This window comes from Diceros bicornis, chromosome 8 (genome assembly GCF_020826845.1).
Source record: "Diceros bicornis minor isolate mBicDic1 chromosome 8, mDicBic1.mat.cur, whole genome shotgun sequence".
NCBI lineage: Eukaryota > Metazoa > Chordata > Mammalia > Perissodactyla > Rhinocerotidae > Diceros > Diceros bicornis.
Genome location: NC_080747.1, coordinates 50,564 through 73,056, shown reverse-complemented (window position 1 = coordinate 73,056; position 22,493 = coordinate 50,564). Strand labels below are relative to the sequence as shown.

The 22,493-nt window shown below is 50.2% G+C and overlaps 1 protein-coding gene across 1 annotated transcript; it reads left to right on the top strand.

The window, feature by feature from the left end:
* The first annotated feature begins 5,623 nt into the window (after positions 1-5,623).
* Positions 5,624-7,886, top strand: TMEM271 (transmembrane protein 271). Its single transcript, XM_058546358.1, has one exon. The coding sequence runs from the start codon at positions 5,805-5,807 to the stop codon at positions 6,921-6,923; it is 1,119 nt and encodes a 372-aa protein (XP_058402341.1). The 5' UTR covers positions 5,624-5,804; the 3' UTR covers positions 6,924-7,886.
* The last annotated feature ends 14,607 nt before the right edge of the window (positions 7,887-22,493 follow it).

Below are 22,493 nucleotides of genomic sequence, written 5' to 3'. Positions count from 1 at the left end.
TTATTCATAATATCCCAAACTAGAAACAAGCAAATGCTTGTCATGAGTAAAATGGATAAAGAAACTGTGGCATATTCATACAACGGCTGAGTGTCCAGCAACAGAAGTGAATGAACTACGGACACAACAACAGGGATGAATTTCACAGACACAAAGTTGAATGAAAGAAGCCAGGCACAGAATAACCACACACTATGATTCTATTTATATAAAGTTCAAAAACAGGCAAAGCAAAACTAAAACGTTTAGGGGTGCATGTCTGTGTGACGGAAAGACAAATAAACCCAAGGAGGTGGTTTCAAGTGAGGTCAGCAGAACCTTCGTCGGGAGAGAGCAGGTGCTGCGTACTCAATGCTGCCATATTCTGCTTCTTGATTGGTGGCAAGTATACACATGCTCGTTTATAAGCCATTAAGCTGTTACACGTGTATTTTATGGATTTTTCTGAGGATCTATTATATTTCACAAGACAGAAGATTTTAGAATACTAATTAAAGTGCATTCTTGTGTCTGCAAGAGCTTACTGGCTCTGGTTTCATGAGACTGAGTTTTTCAGATTTGTCATCCCCGTGCAGAGTTGGCACAGAGATGCCCACACCACATCTGTAAATGAAGATCAATAGTGATCGTTCCTGGGAAAAAAGGGGTGAGAATTAAAAATAAAAGAAAATTTTGAGTATTTAGCCACTTAAAAGGATAAAAATACTGAAAAGGTAAATGATAAATTAGAAAAAATAATTAGAATCAGCCAAATTAAGTGGAGTCAATACTCTAGGAGACTGGATTTTAAATGCTAATAAATATTAAAACGTAAAGGCAACAAGGAAAATACTCTTCCCTTGATACATGATTACTGTTGCAATCGGAAAAGCACATGACGGTTTAAAACGTCGTCATCTCCGGGCGCCGGCTCCCTGTCTTTAGAACAAGGCAGTGGCGTGTTCCACGCGGAGCTGCCACGAGGGCCCCTGTGAAGGTGCGTGGCACGTGGCGGGCTCTGTGATTTTTAAAATAACTCCTCTTTCGCTGACAACCTGTACAAAGGTGTATGGCGGTGCTTCTTTCCAGAGCGGGCCCCCTGCCTGACCCCTGAGCCCCGCCAAATCACCCGACTACGGACCACAGCTGCTCTGTGGCCCCTCTGACCACACTGAGGAAAGGCAGGAAGAATGCTGCAGGTGGTCAGGAGGGAAGGGGCTTCACAGGTGAGCCGGGCAGGAGCTGGGAGGAAGGATTCTGCCAGAAAGCAATGGAATCAGCTGTCAAAATGTGCACGGGTCGTTTCAATTTACACCCCTGGTTATAGGTGTCAGAAACCAGCTCAGTGCAGAGGTCCTCACTGCGAGAGAGAGGAGCAGTTACAGGGTCCCTGGGAGCCCGACAGACACCCTAAAAGGCAGCTTCGTATGACAGGGACCACAGACTGCTGCTCCCTCCCCCTGCAGACACAGAGGCATTTACTGGGGAAGACAGCTGACCACCTGCTGAGCGCCAGTCAGTGACGGGGAGGGGGAGGGGGCAAGCCTGAGACTAAAGAGCACAGGAGCACCACGATGGGGGCAGGCCCCTCTACCTGCGCTCAAACCACCCCCATGCCCCCACCTCCCCGACCCCATCTTCATGCAGCAGTGTTCCTGCTAAAACTCAAGCCACAGCAGCCTGCTGCCTGCCAGGCTCTCCCACCCTCAGGATGAGGTCCACACCAGCACAGCCCAAGGCACTTCAGGACAGGGCACCTGCTGGTCACTCTCTGCCCCAGCCTTTCTCCAGTTCCATGCTCTCTCCTCAGGGCCCTGCCCTCCCTCCTTCCGGCTCCCTCCCCAAGAGCCTTCCCTCACCCCAACTTGGGGGCTCTCCTGCCTCTGCCCTGGCCTGTGTCACCTGGCCATGTTCCCCTGTGAGCAGAACCGGACTGACATTTAGACTCTGTCACAGGACAGAGCCACCCAAGTTTGGCTGCTGGCCACTCATTCATTCATTCATTTGCTCCTTCATTCATTCCACACAGCCAGGGCAGGGCCCAGTCCTGGGGAGGGGGGCAAGTCAGACCTGGACCTGGATTGCACTGAGCTCCCAGTCTGGTGGGGAAGAAAAAATAACCTCTGAGTGATTAAAATCTAGACTAACTAGACAAAATACCACATCACTTACTGATCCAGACATTTAGACTACTGAGGATCCTGCCTGCTACGGGGGATCCTCGGCCAGGGGCAGGGGAGCAGGGAATTGGGAGGACAAGGAGGTGGGGGTGCAGGGAAGTGAGGGGTCAGGGATGTGGGGTGCAGGGAAGTGGGGGAGCAGGGAGGTTGGGGTACAGGGAGGTGGGGGGCAGGGAGGTGGGGGTGCAGGGAGGTGGGGCTACAGGGAGATGAGGGGGCAGGGAGGTGGGGGTGCATGGGGGTAGGGCTGCAGGGAGATGAGGGGGCAGGGAGGTGGGGGTGCAGGGAGGTGGGGGTTCAGGGAGGTGAGAGGGCAGGGAGGTAGGGTGCAGGGAGGTGAGGGTGCAGGGAGGTGAGGGTGCAGGGAGGTGGTGGGGCAGGGAGGTGGGGGTTCAGGGAGGTGAGAGGGCAGGGAGGTGGGGTGTAGGGAGGTGGGGATGCAGGGAGGTGAGGGGGCAGGGAGTTGAGTGGCCCAGGAGGTGGGGGTGCAGCGAGGTGAGGTGGCAGGGAGGAGAGAGGGCTGGGAGGTGGGGGTGCAGGGAGGTGAGAGGGCAGGGAGGTGGGGGGCAGGGAGGTGGGGGTGCAGGGAGGTGAGGGGGCAGGGAGGTGAGTGGGCGGGGAGGTGGGGGTGCAGGGTAGTGAGGGTACTGGGAGGTAGGGGTGCAGGGAGGTGAGGGGGCAGGGAGGTGGGGGGCAGGGAGGTGAGTGGGCCAGGATGTGGGGCTGCAGGGAGATGAGGGGGCAGGGAGGTTGGGGGCAGGGATGTGGTGGTGCAGGGAGGTGGGGGTGCAGGGCGGTGAGGGGGCAGGGAGGTGGGGGTGCAGGGCAGTGAGGGGGCAGGGAGGTGGGGGTGCAGGGCGGTGAGTGGGCCGGGAGGTGGGGGGCACAGAGGTGGGGTGCAGGGAGGTGGGGGGCAGGGAGGTGAGGAGCAGGGAGGTGGGGGGCAGGGAGGTGAGGAGCAGGGAGGTAGGGGGCAGGGAGGCAGCGCACAGAGTCTGGGTTTGAATCCTGGCTCTGCAGGTCTCTGACTTCTTCATGGAAAGCCTCCACGGATAATCGGGCCTCCTGCCTCAGGGTTTATTGCATGGACTCAATGAGAAAGCCATGCAAAGCACTCATTAGTGTCTGGAGAACAGCAGGCAGCCAGCAAAAGTTAGTTACTGTTAAGTGAGGTGAAGCTAAGATCTAAGAAATAAGAAAGCAGAAGTAGGGTGAGGATGTGGCAAGGGGGACCTACAACATAAAGAGGGAACAGCATATGCAAAGGCCATGTGGCAGGAAGAGGCAGGGTGAGTTTAAGGAACAGGGAAGTGTTCAGGAGGATGCAATTGTCTGGTGAAGGGTCGGGGGAGGGGCGCTGGAGCTAGAGTAGGCCAGATCTCGAAGTACTACACCCCTGACCTGCCTGGTGTGGGCCTTTGATGGCAGAAGCCGCCACACAGCCCCTCCCAGCAAGGCCCCGCCCACGTGGACTCAGGCCCTTCCCAGGGCGGGCGAGGGTGACCCCCGGCAGTTCACTTCCTCCCCCAAAGCCTAATCAATCTGGCTTCGGCGTTGGGAATGAAGAGGCTGTTCCATCCTTCCCCACGGAGGTGGCTGCAAACCTCGTCTCCCTGGAAACCGAAATAATCATTGGAGGGCAGCTCATGACAACTCCGCTCACGCGCGTGGGTGCCACAATTATTATACAAGCTGATTTACACACTGTCCTTTCAAAACCTATACAGCATAAACGTGAAAGAAGGCTCACTATTCCTACTTTTCTGGCAAGTCATCATGCATGAGGAGGACGGAACGAGGAGGTTCAGCTGATGTTCTAAAATCTGCGCTCCCTGCTAAAAATACAGCGAAACCTGCCCCTTCTCCGCGCAGCCGTTGCGGTTCAAGTGAATCCCACGCAAACGTCCAGAGAGCCGCAGGAAGCGCCTTCGCATATATTCACTGGGCAGATGGTTTCCGTGAAATGTGGGCGAGGGCCCCCTGCGCGCTGGCTGCCTGGCTAATGTGGGTGCGGCTTTCTCCAGAGCAAGGGGCCTCCGAGGGCTTGTGCCCCTGCCCACCGGACGCCAACAGACACTCCGTGCACGAAGGGGCATGAAGCTGTGAGCTCTGGCTCCTGTGTCCACGTGCTAGAACTTGCTAAGTGGGTGGCAGGGACTGGGGTGCGTTCTCAAATCTCCCCTGCACCACCCCCGTCCCCTCCTCCCCCAGCGCGGTCCCTAGTGCAGCCGCGCCTGCCTGCCTCTCCTGGATCCGGCGCAAAGTTATTTAACGCTGCAATTAGCCAGCAGGGTGAGTCATCGGCTCCCGGGCCTGACTGCTGCTGCGGCGGCAGAGACCCTGTGGAAGGAACCACGCGGGCAGGCCCAGCCGCTCGGCCTGATGGGACCTCACAGGGCCTTCCAGAGACGCCCCCCTCCCCAGGTCTCCTATCAAGAAGAGGACGAGGGCCCAGAGAGGCCTGGGGGAAGGCCATCTCCCCCGCCCTATCCATCCCCACTCCTTCCTCTCACCCACCTTGAGTTATCATGGTCGGGAATAGGGCGATTTGCTGCCGCCCTCCCCCCCACCATTGCACTCAGGCCGTGAACCGCCTTCTGATGAATTAACTCACATGCACCTGCGTATGGGGAAATTCCTGCATGATCGCGGAGAAGGGCTTTTTAGACTAAAGCCCAAACGAGACTCATCCAGCTTGGCAGCACCAATACTCACCGGCCACCCCCCGCCCCCACCCCGCACACGAGCCGGCGCTTCGCAGGCTGCGCTGGAGGCGCCAGCACCCGAGCTCCTCCTCCTCCCCCCGCCCGGCCCCCCTCCCACCGCATCCAGAATCCCGCCCCACTCCCCCGAGCACCCTGGTTCCCCTCCCCCGGCTCCCCAACCCCCAACCCCGCACCCAAACCTCCTCCCTCCCCTCTCCTGCAGACTCGCCTCTTCCCCTTCTCCCGCTCCCAGGCTCTCCCCCATACCCGCTCCCAGCACTCGGACTCCCCTCTTCCCCCTCTCCCTGCACCCCGAGCTAACTTCCTCAGGCTTCCTGGCCGCTGGCAGGCCGGTGGGCATGGAGTGCGGCCCTAGCCCTGTCGCCAGGGAGGCGCAGACGTAGGGGCAAAGAAGTGGAGGTGCTGGGGGTGGGGCTGGGGGGGGTCCCAGGAAGAGAGTCCTGGGGTGGGGGGTTGCTTTCCCAAAGCGGCCAGGGGCTCAGTCAAGGGGAGGAAGGCGGAGAGACGCGGTGGGGGCGGGGGCCACCTCTCCTTGGGGAGGCGGCGGAGGGGCGTCCTAGGGCCTGCGGGTGCTGGGGGGGGGGCGAGGGAGGGCGGCGCCTGGGCCAGGCGCGCAGGGCCGCGGGCGGGGTGGGGGGAGCCGAGCGTCCTGGGAGGGGCGCCGCGGGCTGGGGAGGGGGCGCGCGCGCCCTGCGGTTCTCGGCGCCGCATCGGTTCCCGGCGCGGGGCCGCGGCGGCAGCGGGAGGCGGAGGATGTGGGCTCCGGCGGCGGCGGCGGCGGCGCAGGCCCGGGAGGACGCGGGAGGATGAGGAGGAGGCCGGCGGTCCGGCCGCGCGGCGCCGGGAGGAGGCGCAGGCGGCGGGGGCGGCGGCGGGCGGCGGCGGGCGCGCGGGGTGCGGGCCGGCTCGGGCGCGGAGGATGAAGTGGAGCGTCCGCGGGGCCTGCGCCGCGCTCTCCTCCTGCCTCCTGCTCGCCTGTGCGCTCAGCGCCGCCGCCGTCGGCCTCAAGTGCTTCTCGCTGGGCTCGGAGCTGCGCGGGGAGCCGTTCCGGCTGGGGGCGGCCGCCGGCGCCTTCTACTCGGGGCTGCTGCTGGCCGCCGGCCTCTCGCTGCTCGGCGCCGCCCTGCTCTGTTGCGGGCCCCGGGAAGCGCCGCTCGCGGGGCCGGGGCCGGGCCCGGGGCTCGGGGTCCCCGCGGCCCCGGCAGGGGCTCCAGAGGCCGCGCCGGGCGAGCCGGGGGCCGCAGCCGGGCCCTCAGGGCCGGTGAACAGCCAGAACCTGCTCCTGCTCGGCGTCCTCGTCTTCATGCTCGGGGTCCTCAGCGCATTTGCGGGCGCCGTGATCGACGGCGACACCGTGTCCCTAGTGGAACGCAAGTACTCCCACTACTGCCTGCCCCCGCGCGCGCCGGCCGCGGCCCCCGGCCCCGGGGCCGCCGCTCCGGGCCCGGCCCCCGGCGCGCCGCGCGCGCGCAGCACCCTGGACAGCGCCACGTCCGCCAAGTGCCGCCAGCTGAAGGACTACCAGCGTGGCCTGGTGCTTTCCACCGTCTTCAACTCGCTCGAGTGCCTCCTGGGCCTGCTCAGCCTCCTCCTGGTCAAGAACTACAAGTCGTCGCAGGCCCGGCGCGGCCGGCGCGGCCGGCGGAGGGGAGGCCGGGCCCTGGCGCGGCCCCGCAGCGGCCCCGGGCTCCGCGCGCAGCCGCTAGCCTCCCGGGCACGGCGCGGCCGGCGGGGCCGGCGGGGGCGGCGGCTGCAGCAGCGGCCGAGCGAGGCTTCCATCCTGTCCCCCGAGGAATCGGACTTCGCCGCCCCGGGGGACTGCGCGGGCTTCTCGGCGCACCACGCCGTTTCCTACATCAACGTGGGCGGCTTCCACGCGTTCGACGAGGCGGGTGTGGAGGTGTGCTGCGGGGGGCACCCGTCGGTGGAGCTGCCGGGGTACGCCCCCTCGGACCCCGACCTCAACGCCTCCTACCCCTACTGCTGCCGGCCGCCCTGCGAGGCCGTGCGCCCCTGGGAGCCAAGCCGGGCCTGCTGAGGCCGCAGGGCGACCCCGGACGGACCGCGCCCGCGCGCGCCTCGCACCCAACCACCGCGGCGAGGAAGGACCCAGGCTGGCGGGGCGCAGAGCCAGGCCTCGCCGAGGCGTCGCATCTTCAGGGGCGGTCTGGCCCGCCGCCTCTGAGGGCTCCCCGCCAGAGACTGGTCCTCCAGTATTATCATTTCTGTGTCTGGGAGGTTTCTCTTTTTTTCTGTGTCTGTTCGTATCCGGATTCCATTTTAAAGTTTACAATAAATGTTTTGGGGTCGGCTCGCCCCCACCGCACTTCTCTTTGGCAAGTCCGTTCCCTGGGGTCTCGCTCCGAGGTCCCCCGTGAGAGCTCACCACGCGAGGGTGGTTTCGCGGGAGGACGAGTCCTGGCGGAGGAAGGACAGAAAGACAAAGCAGCTAGTACTTCAGGAAGGAAAGAAGAGAAAAGCACCCACAGCAACACTTTGTACACGGATGTGCCTGCTTTTGTTGATACTTTCTTACTGTAAAGCTCTCCATAAACAGTGAAAATGTTTGGTAAATTTATTGCAATTTAAAATTGGTGAGTTCCTTTATTAAATTAATTGCTATGTTATTGGAGATATTCATCAAACTGGAGTTGGAGGGTGTCTGCACACATCAGTTTGGGGGAAATGGTTTGGTTTGGTCAGGCAGATGCTGAGTTTGAACAGTTGTATCCTGCTCGTTGGCTGACTTCATCCAGCCTCCTTCTGAAGCTAACCTTCTTGTGTACCAGGTTCCATACGTTTCTGTTCTTGGAAACTGGCCATGGGGTCTCTACTGCAAAGCTCAGCTTATTTCCGGTTAATATATATGAACAATCCAATCCTATTTTGGCAAGTCATAGTTTTTCTGGCAAATTATTTTCCTGTTTAATTCATTAATCTGGTAATTTTGAATATTGTATCATTTCATTTAAAATATACCCCTTAAATAGCTTTAATTGATGTGAAGGTCATACTTTTAAATCATTAGGATATACATGTGAGTGCATATTTACACACACAATAGGAAATGCACTCCAAATGATGGTGAAGATGATGGTACAGTGTGTTTCCACCTGGTCGGTGGGCTGGCTGGGAGCCAGCAGGCTCAGGGTCTCAGGAAAAGGTGATCCAGTGCCTGTGTGCTGGAATTGTGGCACCAGGAAGGTATGCCACTGATTGTGAACGTGCTTGGAGCAGAGCCCCACCCTGACCCAAATGGCGTGTGCCTCCTGCAAAAGGAGATATGGGCACACCCCGTGCTCTGCCAGAGGTGAGCACAGCACAAAACACTTTAGGTGAGAAAAGCTCAAGAAATAATGTGTAATATCTTTACAATGTATGGGGATTCACTTCTAATCGTGGAATAGCAGCCAGATTTGGGGCTGGAGATGGTTTCCAGGTGCAGGCTCTGGAGTGACGTCTCTCCTCAGCTCTGAGGTGCCCTGCCCAAAGCCAGAGTCCCCCATGCCCCCGAGACTGAGGCCCCATCCCAGCCGAGACCTGGCCGGGCTGCCCAGCTGCAGTAGAGGCTGCTAGAGAGAGAAGGCCCCATTTCCACACAGAGAAGTGGGGACCTGTCACCATTCAGCGGCTGACCTATGGAGCTGGCAAACCCATTGCACTGATGCCTGGACAACTACTAGGAAACCTGGAGATCTGATCAAAGAGGCCACGGGCCCATGTTCCCTCCTTGGCATGTTGATGCCACCTGAGGAGACAGAATCATTCAGGGCCACTTTACTAGCGTCTCATCCACTGGCCTCCTGAGATACTGGTCTCTGTTTGGCCTCTGAATTCAGCCAGGCTGAAGGCATGGCCCAACTAGTCCCACTGCTGGACTTTACAGCCTGGCCCCTCTCCTGCCCCTGCACTACCAGCCCACTGGCCATCAGCGTAAAGCAGAAAATGTGATCAGTGGCAGCAAAGTGACTTTTAAAATACTTTCCCATCTACCTAAATCAAATCAATAAGGCATTGTCCTGAGCAGAGCTGCTCCCCACTCCTGGAGCAGAGACCTCAGAGGCAGCTGCGAGGCTGATTTCCCAGCCCTACAGCGGAGGTGGCCAGGCCAGTGTGTGCCCAATGGGTGGGCACACAGTGCACTCCTGCAGAAGGCTGCTGGGCAGGGACTGCCTGAACGGAACAAATCCACGGGCAGCGCGGACTTAAGACGTCAGAGCTACCATAGCCTCCTTATTTTATGAGGGTTACACGGTTTGTACAGCTTAAAATGTTAGATGCCTTATGAGTCTTTCAAATGTCAATTTGCGATCAAAATCAGTGACCTGTCTAGTTTCAGACTTTTCTTGGGATAGAACAGAAGGCAGAACCGGGAGGGGCAGGGAGCATCTGGGGGTGCGCAGACAGCTGCTTTTTGCCAGCGAACTTCTATGTGACCGACAAACTAGATGAGATTTTTTAAGATGCGAGTGTTTCCAACTCCACGAATATTATTAACTTCACTTTACAAAGGCTGATATCATGATGTGGGATACCAGGGTTTTATCTTTTGAAGTTTACTAGAGGAAATAAAATCACAAATATCCCTAAACTCTAACTGTTCCAAAGATCGGTACTCAGGGAAGTGAGTGGAGAGTCACGAAGCTGCAACTCTTTCCGATTAGCTCTGACTCTCGGGGGCCTCTCCAAGGCCCTCAAGGTCCCCCGACTCTCGGCAGCACTTTTATTCACGCTCATTCTACTGTTTGAAAGTTTAAGTTAGTTGTTTAGAATTGGCTTTTTATGCTCCTTGGAAAATAATGCCAGTTCTTGGACCTTTCTTAAAATGGGTTTATTCTGCTTCTCAGAATAACTAACTCTTGGCCTGGTAGAGGCCAGACTGAGAGTTTATGATGATGATGAAATACCAAAATTAAACTAAACACATTTTAGCGTTTTTACATGGCTTAATGCTGAGTTTGTAAGTTATTGTTTTAAACATAAAAGTTGTTTACTTTTAAGGGAATAATTTAAGATAACACAGGATATAGTCACCATACCAGCCATGTTTTCTGATGATGGATGAACAGGTGCTCCCAGGGTCTCAGATGTGTAGTTTTACACACCTTCCTTAATCAGAGGGGGTGTTCTGCCCTTTGCAACACAATCTGAACCACACAACTGAATTTTTGACTGAAATTCAATTAAATAATCATTTAATTTAAAAAATCAGTCAGATGGTGTTTGTGTGAAGATCAAACTGCTGGTGATTGAAGTTTTTACTCCTGGCTGGTGTCATGACACGGTGCAGGCGAAGGCACACAGGCACATACACACACGAGTGTACACGTGAGCGCACATGCATGCACACACAAGATGCACTGGTGCGCACACACATGTGAGCACATGCGCACATTTGCGCATACATGCATGTAGGTGAGCACATGTACGCAGCACACACTCACATACACATGCGTGCACGCCCAGACATATGCACATACACGTTACACACGTGCATGCAAACACACATACAAACACACACGGCCTCCTGGGTGGTGTCTGAGGGCCAGGCCAGCAGCCCTGCTTGGGGCACCCAGGACCCCAAGTGGAAGCTGTTGGGGTGGGGTGACCTGGCTGTGGACTGGTGTGTCCCCTTGCTGCAGCGGTGTAGGATCTGCTCATGGGCAGCACGCCTCAGAGAGCACCTACTGGGGGCTGAGCTGCAGGTAGGCTCTCACTGCCACATCCAGGTGGGCAGGCTGGTGGGCAGCCCCTCTCCCGGGTGCCAGCACAGCATGGCCTCATCAGAGCTGTGTTGGGGTTGGGGTGAGTTTCCAGGCTTCCAGGTGGGTCTGTGTTGCACAGACACTGCAGAGGCCTGGCTGGTGCTGATTTCTTGAGTCATCTTCGGGTCTAGCTCCCCCTCTGAACAACAGCTGCACACATACATATTGTCCGTGGTGGCCTGAAAGTTGTTATTGCCCCAAAGCACTGTTTTCTCACCAAGATATCAAAGAAAATGAATAAATGACAGAGACCTTAAGAAAAATGAATTCTGGCATATAAATAAGTATAAAGTTTATATACCTATCTCTTTTTATATGAGACTCAGGCAGCAGCCTAATGTCAACTCGTTTACTTTCCAGGTGATCTCATATCTTTGCTTTATTTGATACTTTTCAGCATAGTAATCGACAGGAACAAAAAACCAACAAAACGGAAAAAGAAAATTTAACTTAGGAAAATAGTACGCATATATCGTAATGTCCCCAATTTGAATTCTCCCAAGCACTCTCGGGGTGGCAGGAGAAAGCCTGCCTGGTGGTTCCCGTCACAGATCTGTGTTTATAACAGTTTTCTTAAAATCTTCCTGTTTAGAGGGGAATCTGCTTACACATGTGAGTTTCATCCAGAGAAGCCCTGATCTCTGTTTTGCCTTTTTATCTGCCATTGATCCTCAACAGAATGTCAATAAAAATCTTGTCACTTTAGGATCAACGATATCTGCGTTAAAGCACAATACACTCCACAAAACAACCCTTTATTCCCCGTCTCTGTGTGGCTCTCGTCCCAGTCCTGCAGCCCGTGTGGCAGAGTGTGGCCAGATCTACTTGGGATGTGCCCAGGGCAGGAGGGCAGAGCAGGTAAGTGGTGGAGGAGGCTGCTCTGGCCCTGCGCTGCCCCTGCCCTGCTCTGCCCACAGCTCCTGGAGGGGTGCCCCACCTCACTTGCCTTTCTCCCTGTCATCCAGGCCGCAAACTTGCCCTTACGCACTGGCAGTGGTCCTTACAATATTCCTAAACCACTAGCCTCTTCCCTTTCTTCATCTCCACTCCTGAGGCAACATTTTCCTAAAACATGGGTCAGATATGTTATCCTCTTAGAAACTTTCAAGAACTGCCCTTCTCCTGAAGGAAAGTAAAATGTTGAGGACCTGGACCAGCCTGACCGTTCAGCCTTCTCTGTGGGCCACCAGGGGTTGAGGACAAACTGATGAGGGGCTGCCATCTGGTGGGGCCCTGTGAATAAACAGGTGTGATGACTGAGGCTGGCGCTCCCTGGACAAACATCGGGGACCCGTGGGGTGTGCAGTGGTATTGACTGGATGAGGGAGGGAAATGGACGTCAGGAGCAACACAATGAGGGGTGGGCCTGAACATTTTAGGAGTTTGTATAAGCTTCCTGCAGCTGCTGTCATGAAGCACCACAAACCGGGTGGCTTAAAACAGCAAATGTTTATTCTCTCACAGTTCTGGAGGCCCAAAGTCCAAGATCCAGGTGTCGTCCGGGTTGGTTCCTTCTGGAAGCTCTGAGGAAGAATCCATTCCGCGCCTTTCTCCCAGCTTCTGGGGGCTGCCAGCAATCCTTGGCGTTTCTTGGCTTGTAGACTCATCATTCCATTTCTGCCTTCACATGGCCTTCTTCTCCGTCTCTGTGTCCTTCTCTGTCTCTTACAAGGACATTCTCATTGGATTTAGATCCCACTGTAATCCAGTATGATCTGCAAAGACCCTATTTCCCACTAAGGCCATGTTCTGGGTGGACAAGAATTTTGGGGGGACAATATTGAACCCAGTACAGAACTCAACCAAGGTTCGTGGTTTGCTCATTCTTTTCTGCAGGAAGCATTCATTCCTTCCTGCATGGGGCTGTCTCCTGAGGACCTGGGGACGGGCGCTCCTTCCCTGGGCCAGGGCCGGGTGGGAATGAAGCCATTGGAGCCCTCGTCAGACCACGAGTGTTCATGGACCTGAACAGATCTGAATAGATGAATATTCTAAAAGAGCTTAAACATTAAAATTAATTGTCCAAGGGAAGAACTTTCTGAAAATAAGTTACATTTGTCTTATTGGCAAACATTTTCAGATAAAGCCACACTAACTGAATTATTTTGCAAACTCAGGCTGGCACAAGTCACGCTCCTCTCCACGGGGGGTTGAGGCACGAGTGGCCTCAGTGCGGGGGTCAGGGGGGTGCTCCAGGTCCAGCCAGGAGACTCAACACACGGGTGGACAAAGGCCGCGGGACCATGAGCTCACGGCCCCTAGGCTGCTCTGAAAGGGACCTTCTCCCTCTGACACGGATTCCTCCTGGCCTCTGCCTCGGGCCTTGAGTCCTCGGTTCACATAGCTCCTTGTGCGAATGTGCCCATCCCCCACCCGACCCCATCCCTTTGTCCTGGCCCAGCTGGGGCGCCTCTGCTGGGAGCCTCCCTCACATTCATTGGCAGGACACTGGCCCCTTCACTGCAGCGCTTTGCACACCTGTCCCAGGGGGCCTGGCCGTGAGAGTCCCTCTTGCCTTTCAAGTGTAACTCAGGTTATTTTTTCTTTAAATTCATGACTTCAGTTCTCCCACGTTGAAGCCCACATCCGTGAGCTCTGCCTGCCTCTCTCCTGCCGCCCTGGGCTCCTGCCCAGGCACTCCCACCCTCCTTCACCTCTTGTCCATCCCCATCCATTCCTCAAGATTGGGGAAAGAAGGCTCCTGGAGCTGCCAGAGGCCATGCCCTCGCCTGCCCAACTGCACACCAGCCCTGGGATCCGCGGGGAACCTGAGCGCACCCCAGTGTCTTTGTCGGCGTGGGCATCACCTAACCGATGGCTGATTTGTCTTGAGGGCTCAACAAGGGCCAGGCCTTGTGTGCCAAGCACTTCAGGTTCACTGCCTCCTTCGATCCTGAAAGCGATCCCTTTATAGGCAGGAAAACTGAGGCTTGGGGAATGCGCTTCTGTGGCAAAGATGGAGCAGGTATGAGCTCAGTCTCTCCTGGTGCCTGAGACCCTGTCTTGTTCCAGCCGCAAAGCAGGACCAAGCTGCTGTTCCTAAGCGGCATTTGTGGGAGTTCTGCAAGCCCAGGTACAGGGTGGGCAGGTGACAGTCTCCATCTCCCTCCAGACTGCCAGGAGCTTACAGCCCCTCAGGGTCCCTCAGGACCCCAAACTTGACACCTCCCTCTTCTTGGCTGAGTGGCTCCATCCCTGCCCCATCACCCACCCTGAGTCCTGTCCTGCATGCCCTGCACACACCTGTCACCAAGCCCTTCAGCTCAGCACTCTGCTAATCCATCTCATTCGCTGTTTCACTCAACAACTATCAACGGGCCAGAGCTGGAAGCTCCAGAGTGTGCCCCATGCTCTGCCCCTGCCAGGTGCCCTGACTCGAGTGCCTGTGCTTGCTCTTGGCAGAATCGTGGGATAAAGAGATTTTACATTCTTTTTTTCATACTAAGTCCAGAAATCTGGTTGTATTTTACACGTAGAGCTCCAGCCACTTTCCCAATTCTCAATAGCTTCGTGTGGCGAGTGGCTGCCAACGGCCTGACTCAAAGCCTCCTCTTTCCCTGCACACGTCTGTATTTAGATTAGGAAAACGCTGAACACGAAGTGCTGCACGTGGTCCTACACACAGGAATCCCCCATGGAGACTCAGTGTGCATTGCTATCAAAACTAAAACACAGGGGCCAGTCCCGGTGGCCCAGTGGTTAAGTTCTGTGTGCTCTGCTTCGTGGGCTGGGTTCGGTTCCTGGGTGCGAACCTACACCATTCATCTGTCAGTGGCCATGTTGTGATGGTGGCTCACATACAAAATAGAGGAAGATTGGCAGCAGACGTTAGCTCAGGGTGAATCTTTCTCAGCAAAAACAAAACAAAAAAAACTAAAACACAAAAATTTAAAATTTTGACAGTTTAAATACTCCCTGTACTTGGTCCACATTTCTCTTTTATTTTTAGTTAAACCAAGTGTTACAGGAGCAGCCAGAGATCCCCTTGTTCTTCCGGCCACCACTCACCTCGCTATGGGTCACTCCCAGGGATGTTTTTGTGCTTCTGCCACAAAAGCATGTGTCTGTGCACGTTATATTGTTTTGCACATTTTTAAACTTTACATAATGGTGTCACACTGTATAACCTTTATGTGATATGCTTTCTTGCATTCAACATGACGTTTCCCCCGGGGCCTCTGGCTCACTTATTCTGACTGAGGTATTGTATTCTGTTGCGTAGATAAACCACGGCTGATTCAGCAGTCCCGTACGGAGGCCCTCCTAGATTATGTCCTTTTTCACTTACAATCGGGGCTGCAATGAAAATCCTTACCCATCTTCTTGTTCACGGGTAAGACTTTCTCTAGACACCCCCACCAGGTGTGATTGTGGGGCACATGCATTTCAGTTCCGCTGGGAGCTCAGGACGCTCTGCATCCTGATGGTACCAAGACAGGAACACACAAGTTACTGGACCAGCAGCGAACTTCCCCACCCTGCTCAGCACCCCTCACTTTGTCCTTGTGTTGGCTGCTGTGAAATGGTGTCTCCTTGTTTTCACTTGCATTCCCACAGTTACTAGGGAGGTATCTGTATCTGTTCAGTGTCTTCTGCGTTCTTATCCTCTAGTTTACTCAGTGATTTCTAGGAGTTTGTGACACACACTCTGGATAACCTCCTCTGGAGTTTGCAAATATCGTTCTCAGAGTGCAGCTGTCTTTTCATTTGTTTGTGGTGTCACTTGTCAAAAAGTAAATCACATCTATTAATCTTTTCCTTTATGATTTGTCTTCCTTTTTGTTGCTTAAGAAATCCTCCCTATCCCGATGTTTTGAAGATATTTTTCCTTTTCTCGTATAAGTTTTACAGTTTTGCTTTTATATTTAGGTCTTTAATCCATCTGGGAATTTATCTTTGTTTATAATGTGAGGTAGAGATCTCATTTTATCTCTTAGTATTAGATATGTATGTATTTATGTCTGTACATATCTCTATCTATCCATCTACCTATCTGTCCATCCATCTATCTATCATCTACCCACCTATCTCCTTTATCATTTTATCCTTTGTTGTGTGGATAGCTAATTTTTCTAGCACCTTTTCTCTTTTATCATGTTAAGACAATTATTTCAGTGCCTTTATTAAATCTATTATTTCAAGCTGTTTTTAACATCATCTCACATACACCACTATTCCATATTTACACAATTTTTCTTCTGTGTTCTTCATTTTTTTCTATTGATCTACATGTCCCACATCTTTCTTCATCAAAATGTTGCTCCTGGCACGTTCCACATGCTTTTTAGACTGTCACATGCTGTGCAGAATCTTGCCAGGATGCAGACTGGAATTGCAATGCATTTGCACATTAATTTGGGTAGAATACCATCTTGACAATTTTGAGTCCTTTCATCTTTGAATAGGTCTTCTCTCTACTTATTTAGGTCTTCTTTTATGTTTTTTCAATAAAGTTTAATGCTTTTCTCTGTAGATGCCTTGCATGACTGTTGTTAGATTTTTCTTGAGATGCATTTTCGTTTTCGTGGTTATTGTAAATGTTGTCCTTGTAAAAACGACATTTTTTATGTGTTTGTTGCTGGTTTAAAGCCTATGACTGAGCTGGTACACTGATTTTGTACCTGGCAACATTGTAAAAATTTCTTTTCAGTTCTAATAATTTGTCTATTTCCAATATCATCTGTAACTAATGACGATTTTGCTTCTTGCTTTCTGAACCCTCTGAATATTTTCTAGTCTGAGTGTTCTTGCTCAGATCCAACACAGACTTGAGTAGAGTGGGAATGACAGGACTCCTCTTCTCGTTTCTGACTTAAGTCATTAATACAGGGGTTGCCCAGGATCTTGCCAGATACCTTTTAACACATTAAGGACGTTTCCTTGAATCTTTAATTTGCTAAGAGGGTTTATTTTTCCTTAGGCATAAATGGGTATTGAATTCTATTCAGGTCTTTTTTTCATCAATCATTATAATCATTTGTTTTCTTTCTGTATTAATCTGTTATTATGGTAAATTACACTAATATATATTTTGATTTTTTAACTTTTATTTATTTTTCCCCCCAAAGCCCCAGTAGACAGTTGTATGTCATAGTTGCACATTCTTCCAGTTGCTGTATGTGGGACTCGGCCTCAGCATGGCCGGAGAAGCGGTGCATCGGTGCGAGCCTGGGATCCGAACCCGGGCCGCCAGCAGCGGAGCGCACGCACTTAACCGCCAAGCCACGGGGCCGGCCCTATATTTTGATTTTAAATCAAGCTAATAATGCATCTAGTTTAAAAGTCTGTGGTACCATTGTTTTGTCCTCCTACTCTGTATTTCTGCCCCATAAGCAACTACTTTCTTTGGTAATATGCCTTTGTATTTATGGAAAAAATAACTACACTGCTGTTCTGGTTATTTCCATTTTGTGTATGATTACTGATTTCTTACTACTGCACTTTGGGATTAGTTTTCTTACACCCTCAACTCGACACACAATCTTCTCACCCTCCCAGGAGAGTTTTTGGGTCAAATCATGTTCTACTTAAATATTAAGATCCTACACATTGTCCACAGGTGAGGATTATAGCATTTCATGACTCTTCCTTGTTTCCCTTGAAATTCAACGTGATGTTTCCCACGAAATTGTGAGGGCCAAGTCATCCCCAACTTTTGACAGAAGTGAAAACATTCTCTCTGTGTGTTTAAACATGCCAAGTAATCCAGGATTTCTTCTTGTACAGACCACCCTTCCTGAGCCCCCTGCCCCTCCTGACACGGGCTCTGAGGGTCTCTGTACAGTCGACATTGCAGAGCTCTGTCTGCTCCTCGCAGGTCCCTGCGTGTAGCTGCATGCAGCTATGTCCCAGTATCTCAGGGGGTGGCAAGTGGGGCTGAATTCCTGCTGAGCAACACTGTCCATTATGGATGCTTGTAGCAGGTTTATTCATAATTGCCAAAACTTGGAAGCAACCAAGATGTCCTTCAGTAGGTGAATGGATAAACTGTGGTACCTCCAGACAATGGAATATTATTCAGCACTAAAAAGAAATGAGCTATCCAGCCATGAAAAGACATGGAAGAATCTTAAACTCATATTACTAAGGGAAAGAAGCCAATCTGAAAAGGCTACATACTGTATGATTCTAACTGCATAACATTTTGGAAAAGGCAAAACTATGGAGACAGTAAAAAGATCAGTGGTTGCCAGGGGTTCAGGGGAGGGAGGGATGAATCTGTGGAGCACAAATTTTTAGGGCAGTGAAATTATCCTATATGATACTGTAATGGTGAATACATGTCATTACACATTTCTCAGAACCAGTAAATTACACAAGAGTGAACCCTAATGTAAATTATGGACTTTAGCTAATAATAATGTGTCAATATTGGCTCGTCAATTGTAACAAGTGCACCACACTAATGCAAGATGTTAATAATAGAGGAAACTATGTGTGTGGGGGGGAGTGTAATATGAGAGCTCTCTGTACTTGCCATTGAATTTTTCTGTACACCTAAAACTATTCTAAAAGATTAAGTATGTCAACTAAAATAAAGACAATGGTGAAGATAAAATGGAATACTGTTAACTCAAAGAAGGCAGGAAAGGAGAAACAGAAGAATGACAAAAAATGAAAGAAATAGAAAAATGTCAGCTGTAAATCTAACACTATCAATAATTACAGTAAATGTAAATGGACTAAATATTCCAGTTAAAAGGTAGAGATTGTCAGACTGGATAAAAAAAGCAGGACCCAAGCTGTGAGTTTACAAGAGCCACACTTTTTTTTTTTTTTTATAATTTTATTTATTTTTTCCCCCAAAGCCCCAGCAGATAGTTGTATGTCATAGCTGCACATCCTTCTAGTTGCTGTATGTGGGACACGGCCTCAGCAGGGCCGGAGAAGCAGTGCATCGGTGCGCGCCCGGGATCCGAACCTGGGCCGCCAGCAGCTGAGCACACGCACTTAACCACCAAGCCACGGGGCCGGCCCACAAGAGCCACACTTTAAATACAGACACAGTAAGTAGAAATTAAAAGGATGGGAAAAGATATATGTAAACTCTAGTCATAAGAAAGTTAGAGTGGCAGTATTAATATCAGACAAAATAGACTTTAAGACAGGAGCATTACCAGAGATAAAAAGGGATATTTTATAATGATATAAAATAAATATATCAGGAAGATATAACAAATATCAACGTATATGTGTCTAATAGAGTTTTAAAATACATGAGGCAAAAACTAAGATCTGAGAGAAACACATAAACCCACAATCACAGATGGAAATTTTAGTAATCCTCTCTCAGTAATTGATAGACTAAGTAGACAAAGAAATCAGTAAGGACACAGAAAGCCTGGTTGACAACTGCTTTGACCTAATTGACATTTATAGAACGTCACACCAAACAACTGTTGAATTTACATTTCTTTTCTGTTGCACATGGAGTGTTCATCAAGACAGACCAAACACTAGGCCATAAAAGTAGAGCAAGAAATATTTCAAACTGAATGATAATAAATATGTAGCATATGAAAATTTGTAAATGCAGTGAAAACAAAGCTCACAGGGAAATGTATAGCTTGAAATGCTTATATTGGAAAGAAAAAAAGACTGAAAATGATTCTAAGTTTCTAATTTAAGAAGCTAGAAAGAAAGAAAGAGCAACTGTTGTTCACAACCATACAAACTATTGGGTGGCCGGGAAGCCATGGTTTCAGCATCCTGCCTCCTAACACGGCCACATGTTACTCACATGCCGGCATCTCACTGTGTGTGGCTACATGTTAGGAAACTGGCCGGGTGCCTGTGTATAACATGTGACGCATTCTCATAATTTTCTATTTAAAATAATGGAAAATAGATCTCCAGTTAGTGTTTCAGCATGAAACAATGGATTTTCAGAATCGATTATTGATGTTAAGTGGGAGAGGTCCTATAACTAGAAAAAACAATTTTAGAAAGTGATAAAAAACCTTAAATATTTGTAAATTAAATATTTGTACATTAAGAAACACTCTCCCATCAAAAAGATAAAAAATAACAAGTGTTGGTGAGGATGTGGAGAAAGGGAATGTAAATTGGTGCAGCCACTATGGAAAACAGTATGGAAGTTCCTCAAGAAACTAAAAATAGAGCTACCACATGATCTGAAGGAAATAATAACACTAATTTGAAAAGACATCTGCACCCCTATGTTCACTGTAGCATTATTTATAATAGCCAAGACAAGGAAGCAACCTAAGTGTTCATCGATGGATGAATGGATAAAGAAAACATGGTATATATATACATACACACACATACACAATGGAATATTATTCAGCCATAAAAAGAAGGAAATCTTGCCATTTGCGACCACATGGATGGACTGTGAGGGCATTATGCTAACTGAAATAAGTCAGACAGAGAAAGACACATACCATATGATCTCACTGATATGTGGAATCTAAAAACACAAAAACAAAAACAAAGCAAAAAATAAAAAAATGAGCTCATAGATACAGAGAATAGATTGGTGGTTACCAGAGGTGAGTGATGGGGGGCGGGGGGGAACGAAATGAGTGAAGGGATCAAAAGGTACAAACTTCCAGCTATAAGATAAATAAGTCCTGGGGATGTCATGTACAGCCTGGTAACTAGAGTTAATAATATTGTATTGTATATTTAAAAGTTGCTAAAAGAGTAGATAGTAAAAGTTCTCAGCACCAGAAAAAACACTGATGCTATGTGAGGTGACAGATGTTAACAAATTTATTGTGGTGATCATTTCATAATATATACAAATATTGAATCATGATGTTGTACACCTGAAAATAATATATGTCAATCATATCTCAATTAAAAAAAGAGAGAAAAAACTCCGCTTTCCTAGAAAACCTTTGGAATGGATGGAAAATCAGTAACTATGTAGAAGCCAATGAAAATGAAAGGAAAAAATCCAGAAAGACAAGGAGAAAAACAGAAGAAAAGAAGAAAGGAAAGAAGGAAGAAAAAGAAAGAAAAAAAAGGAAAGAACGAAGCAATAGAAGCAAGTGATGAGTAAGGGGAGAAAGTGAGTTTGGTTCAGATGACCCACGACCACAGACAACAGCAGAGACAGACGTCCACGCGTCCCGAGGGAGGCACCACGCACGAGAATCCTACTCCAGACGACACCACACAGACGCAAAGACTAGGAAGTCCACGTCCCCGAATCTTTTTTTTTTTTTTTTAAAGAAAATTCAAGGTTCAGTGTTTTATTTTTTCCAAAATGAAATATATGGGATAATTATTGTTCCTTCCACCAGCATGGAAACAAAATAGGCTATTTAAGATGAGGAAATTCTCAGGGCATGTTGCCATTTTCAGTTCAGTCCCAGATAGCTTTTTAAAAATGTTCTCAGTTCCAACCCCTCACCCTTCCAGTCAACCCTGGGCAACCTAAAAAAGTCGTAACACATTTTTTCTCCAAGACAAGTCGCCTCATGCAGGTAATATCAATACCAGCAGCAAGAGGTACCACAGGTGTGCACCTGCCACCACTTACAAGTCCCTCTTACAAGTTTCCCACGCAGGTGGCAGAAACAGCGGTGAAGCGTGGTTTTAACTTTGGTGATACTGATCAGTTATTCCGTGAACCTTTTTTGAAAAAAAGTAATAGATAATAAAATCCACCCTGCAAATCGAAGAAAGAAAATAACGAACAAGCAGTGGGGAAAGGACTGGGGGTGAGCATGAGTCATTTATCAGAGTCAAAACCGATCAGTTATGTAAATTACAGAACAAGTATGTCTGTTACAGATCGCGATGATAATTCTACAGGAATGTTTGGTAAGTGGGGGAAGGAAGGAAGAATGTGTGATAATCTTATGTTTTATAGCAGGAGTCCATAGATATGGACTAAAATAGGAAAGAGTAGTTAATTTTTAAAAAACCACCTTACTCCTTCTCAGCATTTTTATAATCTTTTTTCTTAATTTTATAGGAATATTTATGATCTAATACTTCTTGTAACGAAAAACATCTTTCCCAAGTTCAGCACTTTATTTGGTTTCACTTTAATTTCTTTTTCTACTGTTAAATTCAGAAAAATTACATGAAATCCTTTGGATTAAAAATAGCAGTGTATAGTAGATCCTCACATACGCATCCTCCCTCCCCCTTCAGAGATGTCATGAATTGTGTTTACCAAATGTTAATAATTGTTGCTTCTGGGTGGTGAGATTTAAAAACATTTTCTCTTTTCAAAATTTGGTCTTTTTCTTTATTGTTTGAAGTATTTACAATTTAAAAAATTACTGGGGCCGGCCTGGTGGCATAGTGGTTAAGTTCTCGCACTCTGCTTTGGCAGCCCAGGGTTCGCAGATGCGGATCCCGGGCGTGGACCGATGCACCGCTTATCAAGCCATACTGTGGCAGCATCCCATATAAATAGAGGAAGATGGGCAAGGATGTTAGCCCAGGGCCAATCTTCCTCACAAAAAAAAAGAAAAATTACAAACGACATCAAGTCATTACTCCTTAAAAAGGAGGGGGCAGACTCTAGGGCGGTGCGGAGGAGGGGAAGGGGAGAGTGACAGGAGAAATAAGAAGGCTCTAGGTCAAGAAGGCAGCGCAGCAAGGCACGGCTGAATAAGCAGCACTGCATACTGCTGGGCACAGCCCTCTGAGGCAGAGGGAGCTGGTGCAGCTGCAGACGGGGGGTGGGGGGTGGGGGTGTGTGTCTGTGGAGGTGAGGGCAGGGTGGAGGGCCATCATGGGCCATGACCAGGAGCTTGGGTTTTATTCTAAGTGAATGAGATAAGCCCTAGAAGGGTTTTGAGCAGGGCGCTGTTGACTGGTTTTCAGTTTCCAAGATCCCTGTGGCTGTTCTATGC

Coding starts and splice junctions, on each gene's coding strand:
- TMEM271 (XM_058546358.1), top strand. CDS start 5,805: ATGAAGTGGAGCGTCCGCGGGGCCTGCGCCGCGCTCTCCTCCTGCCTC.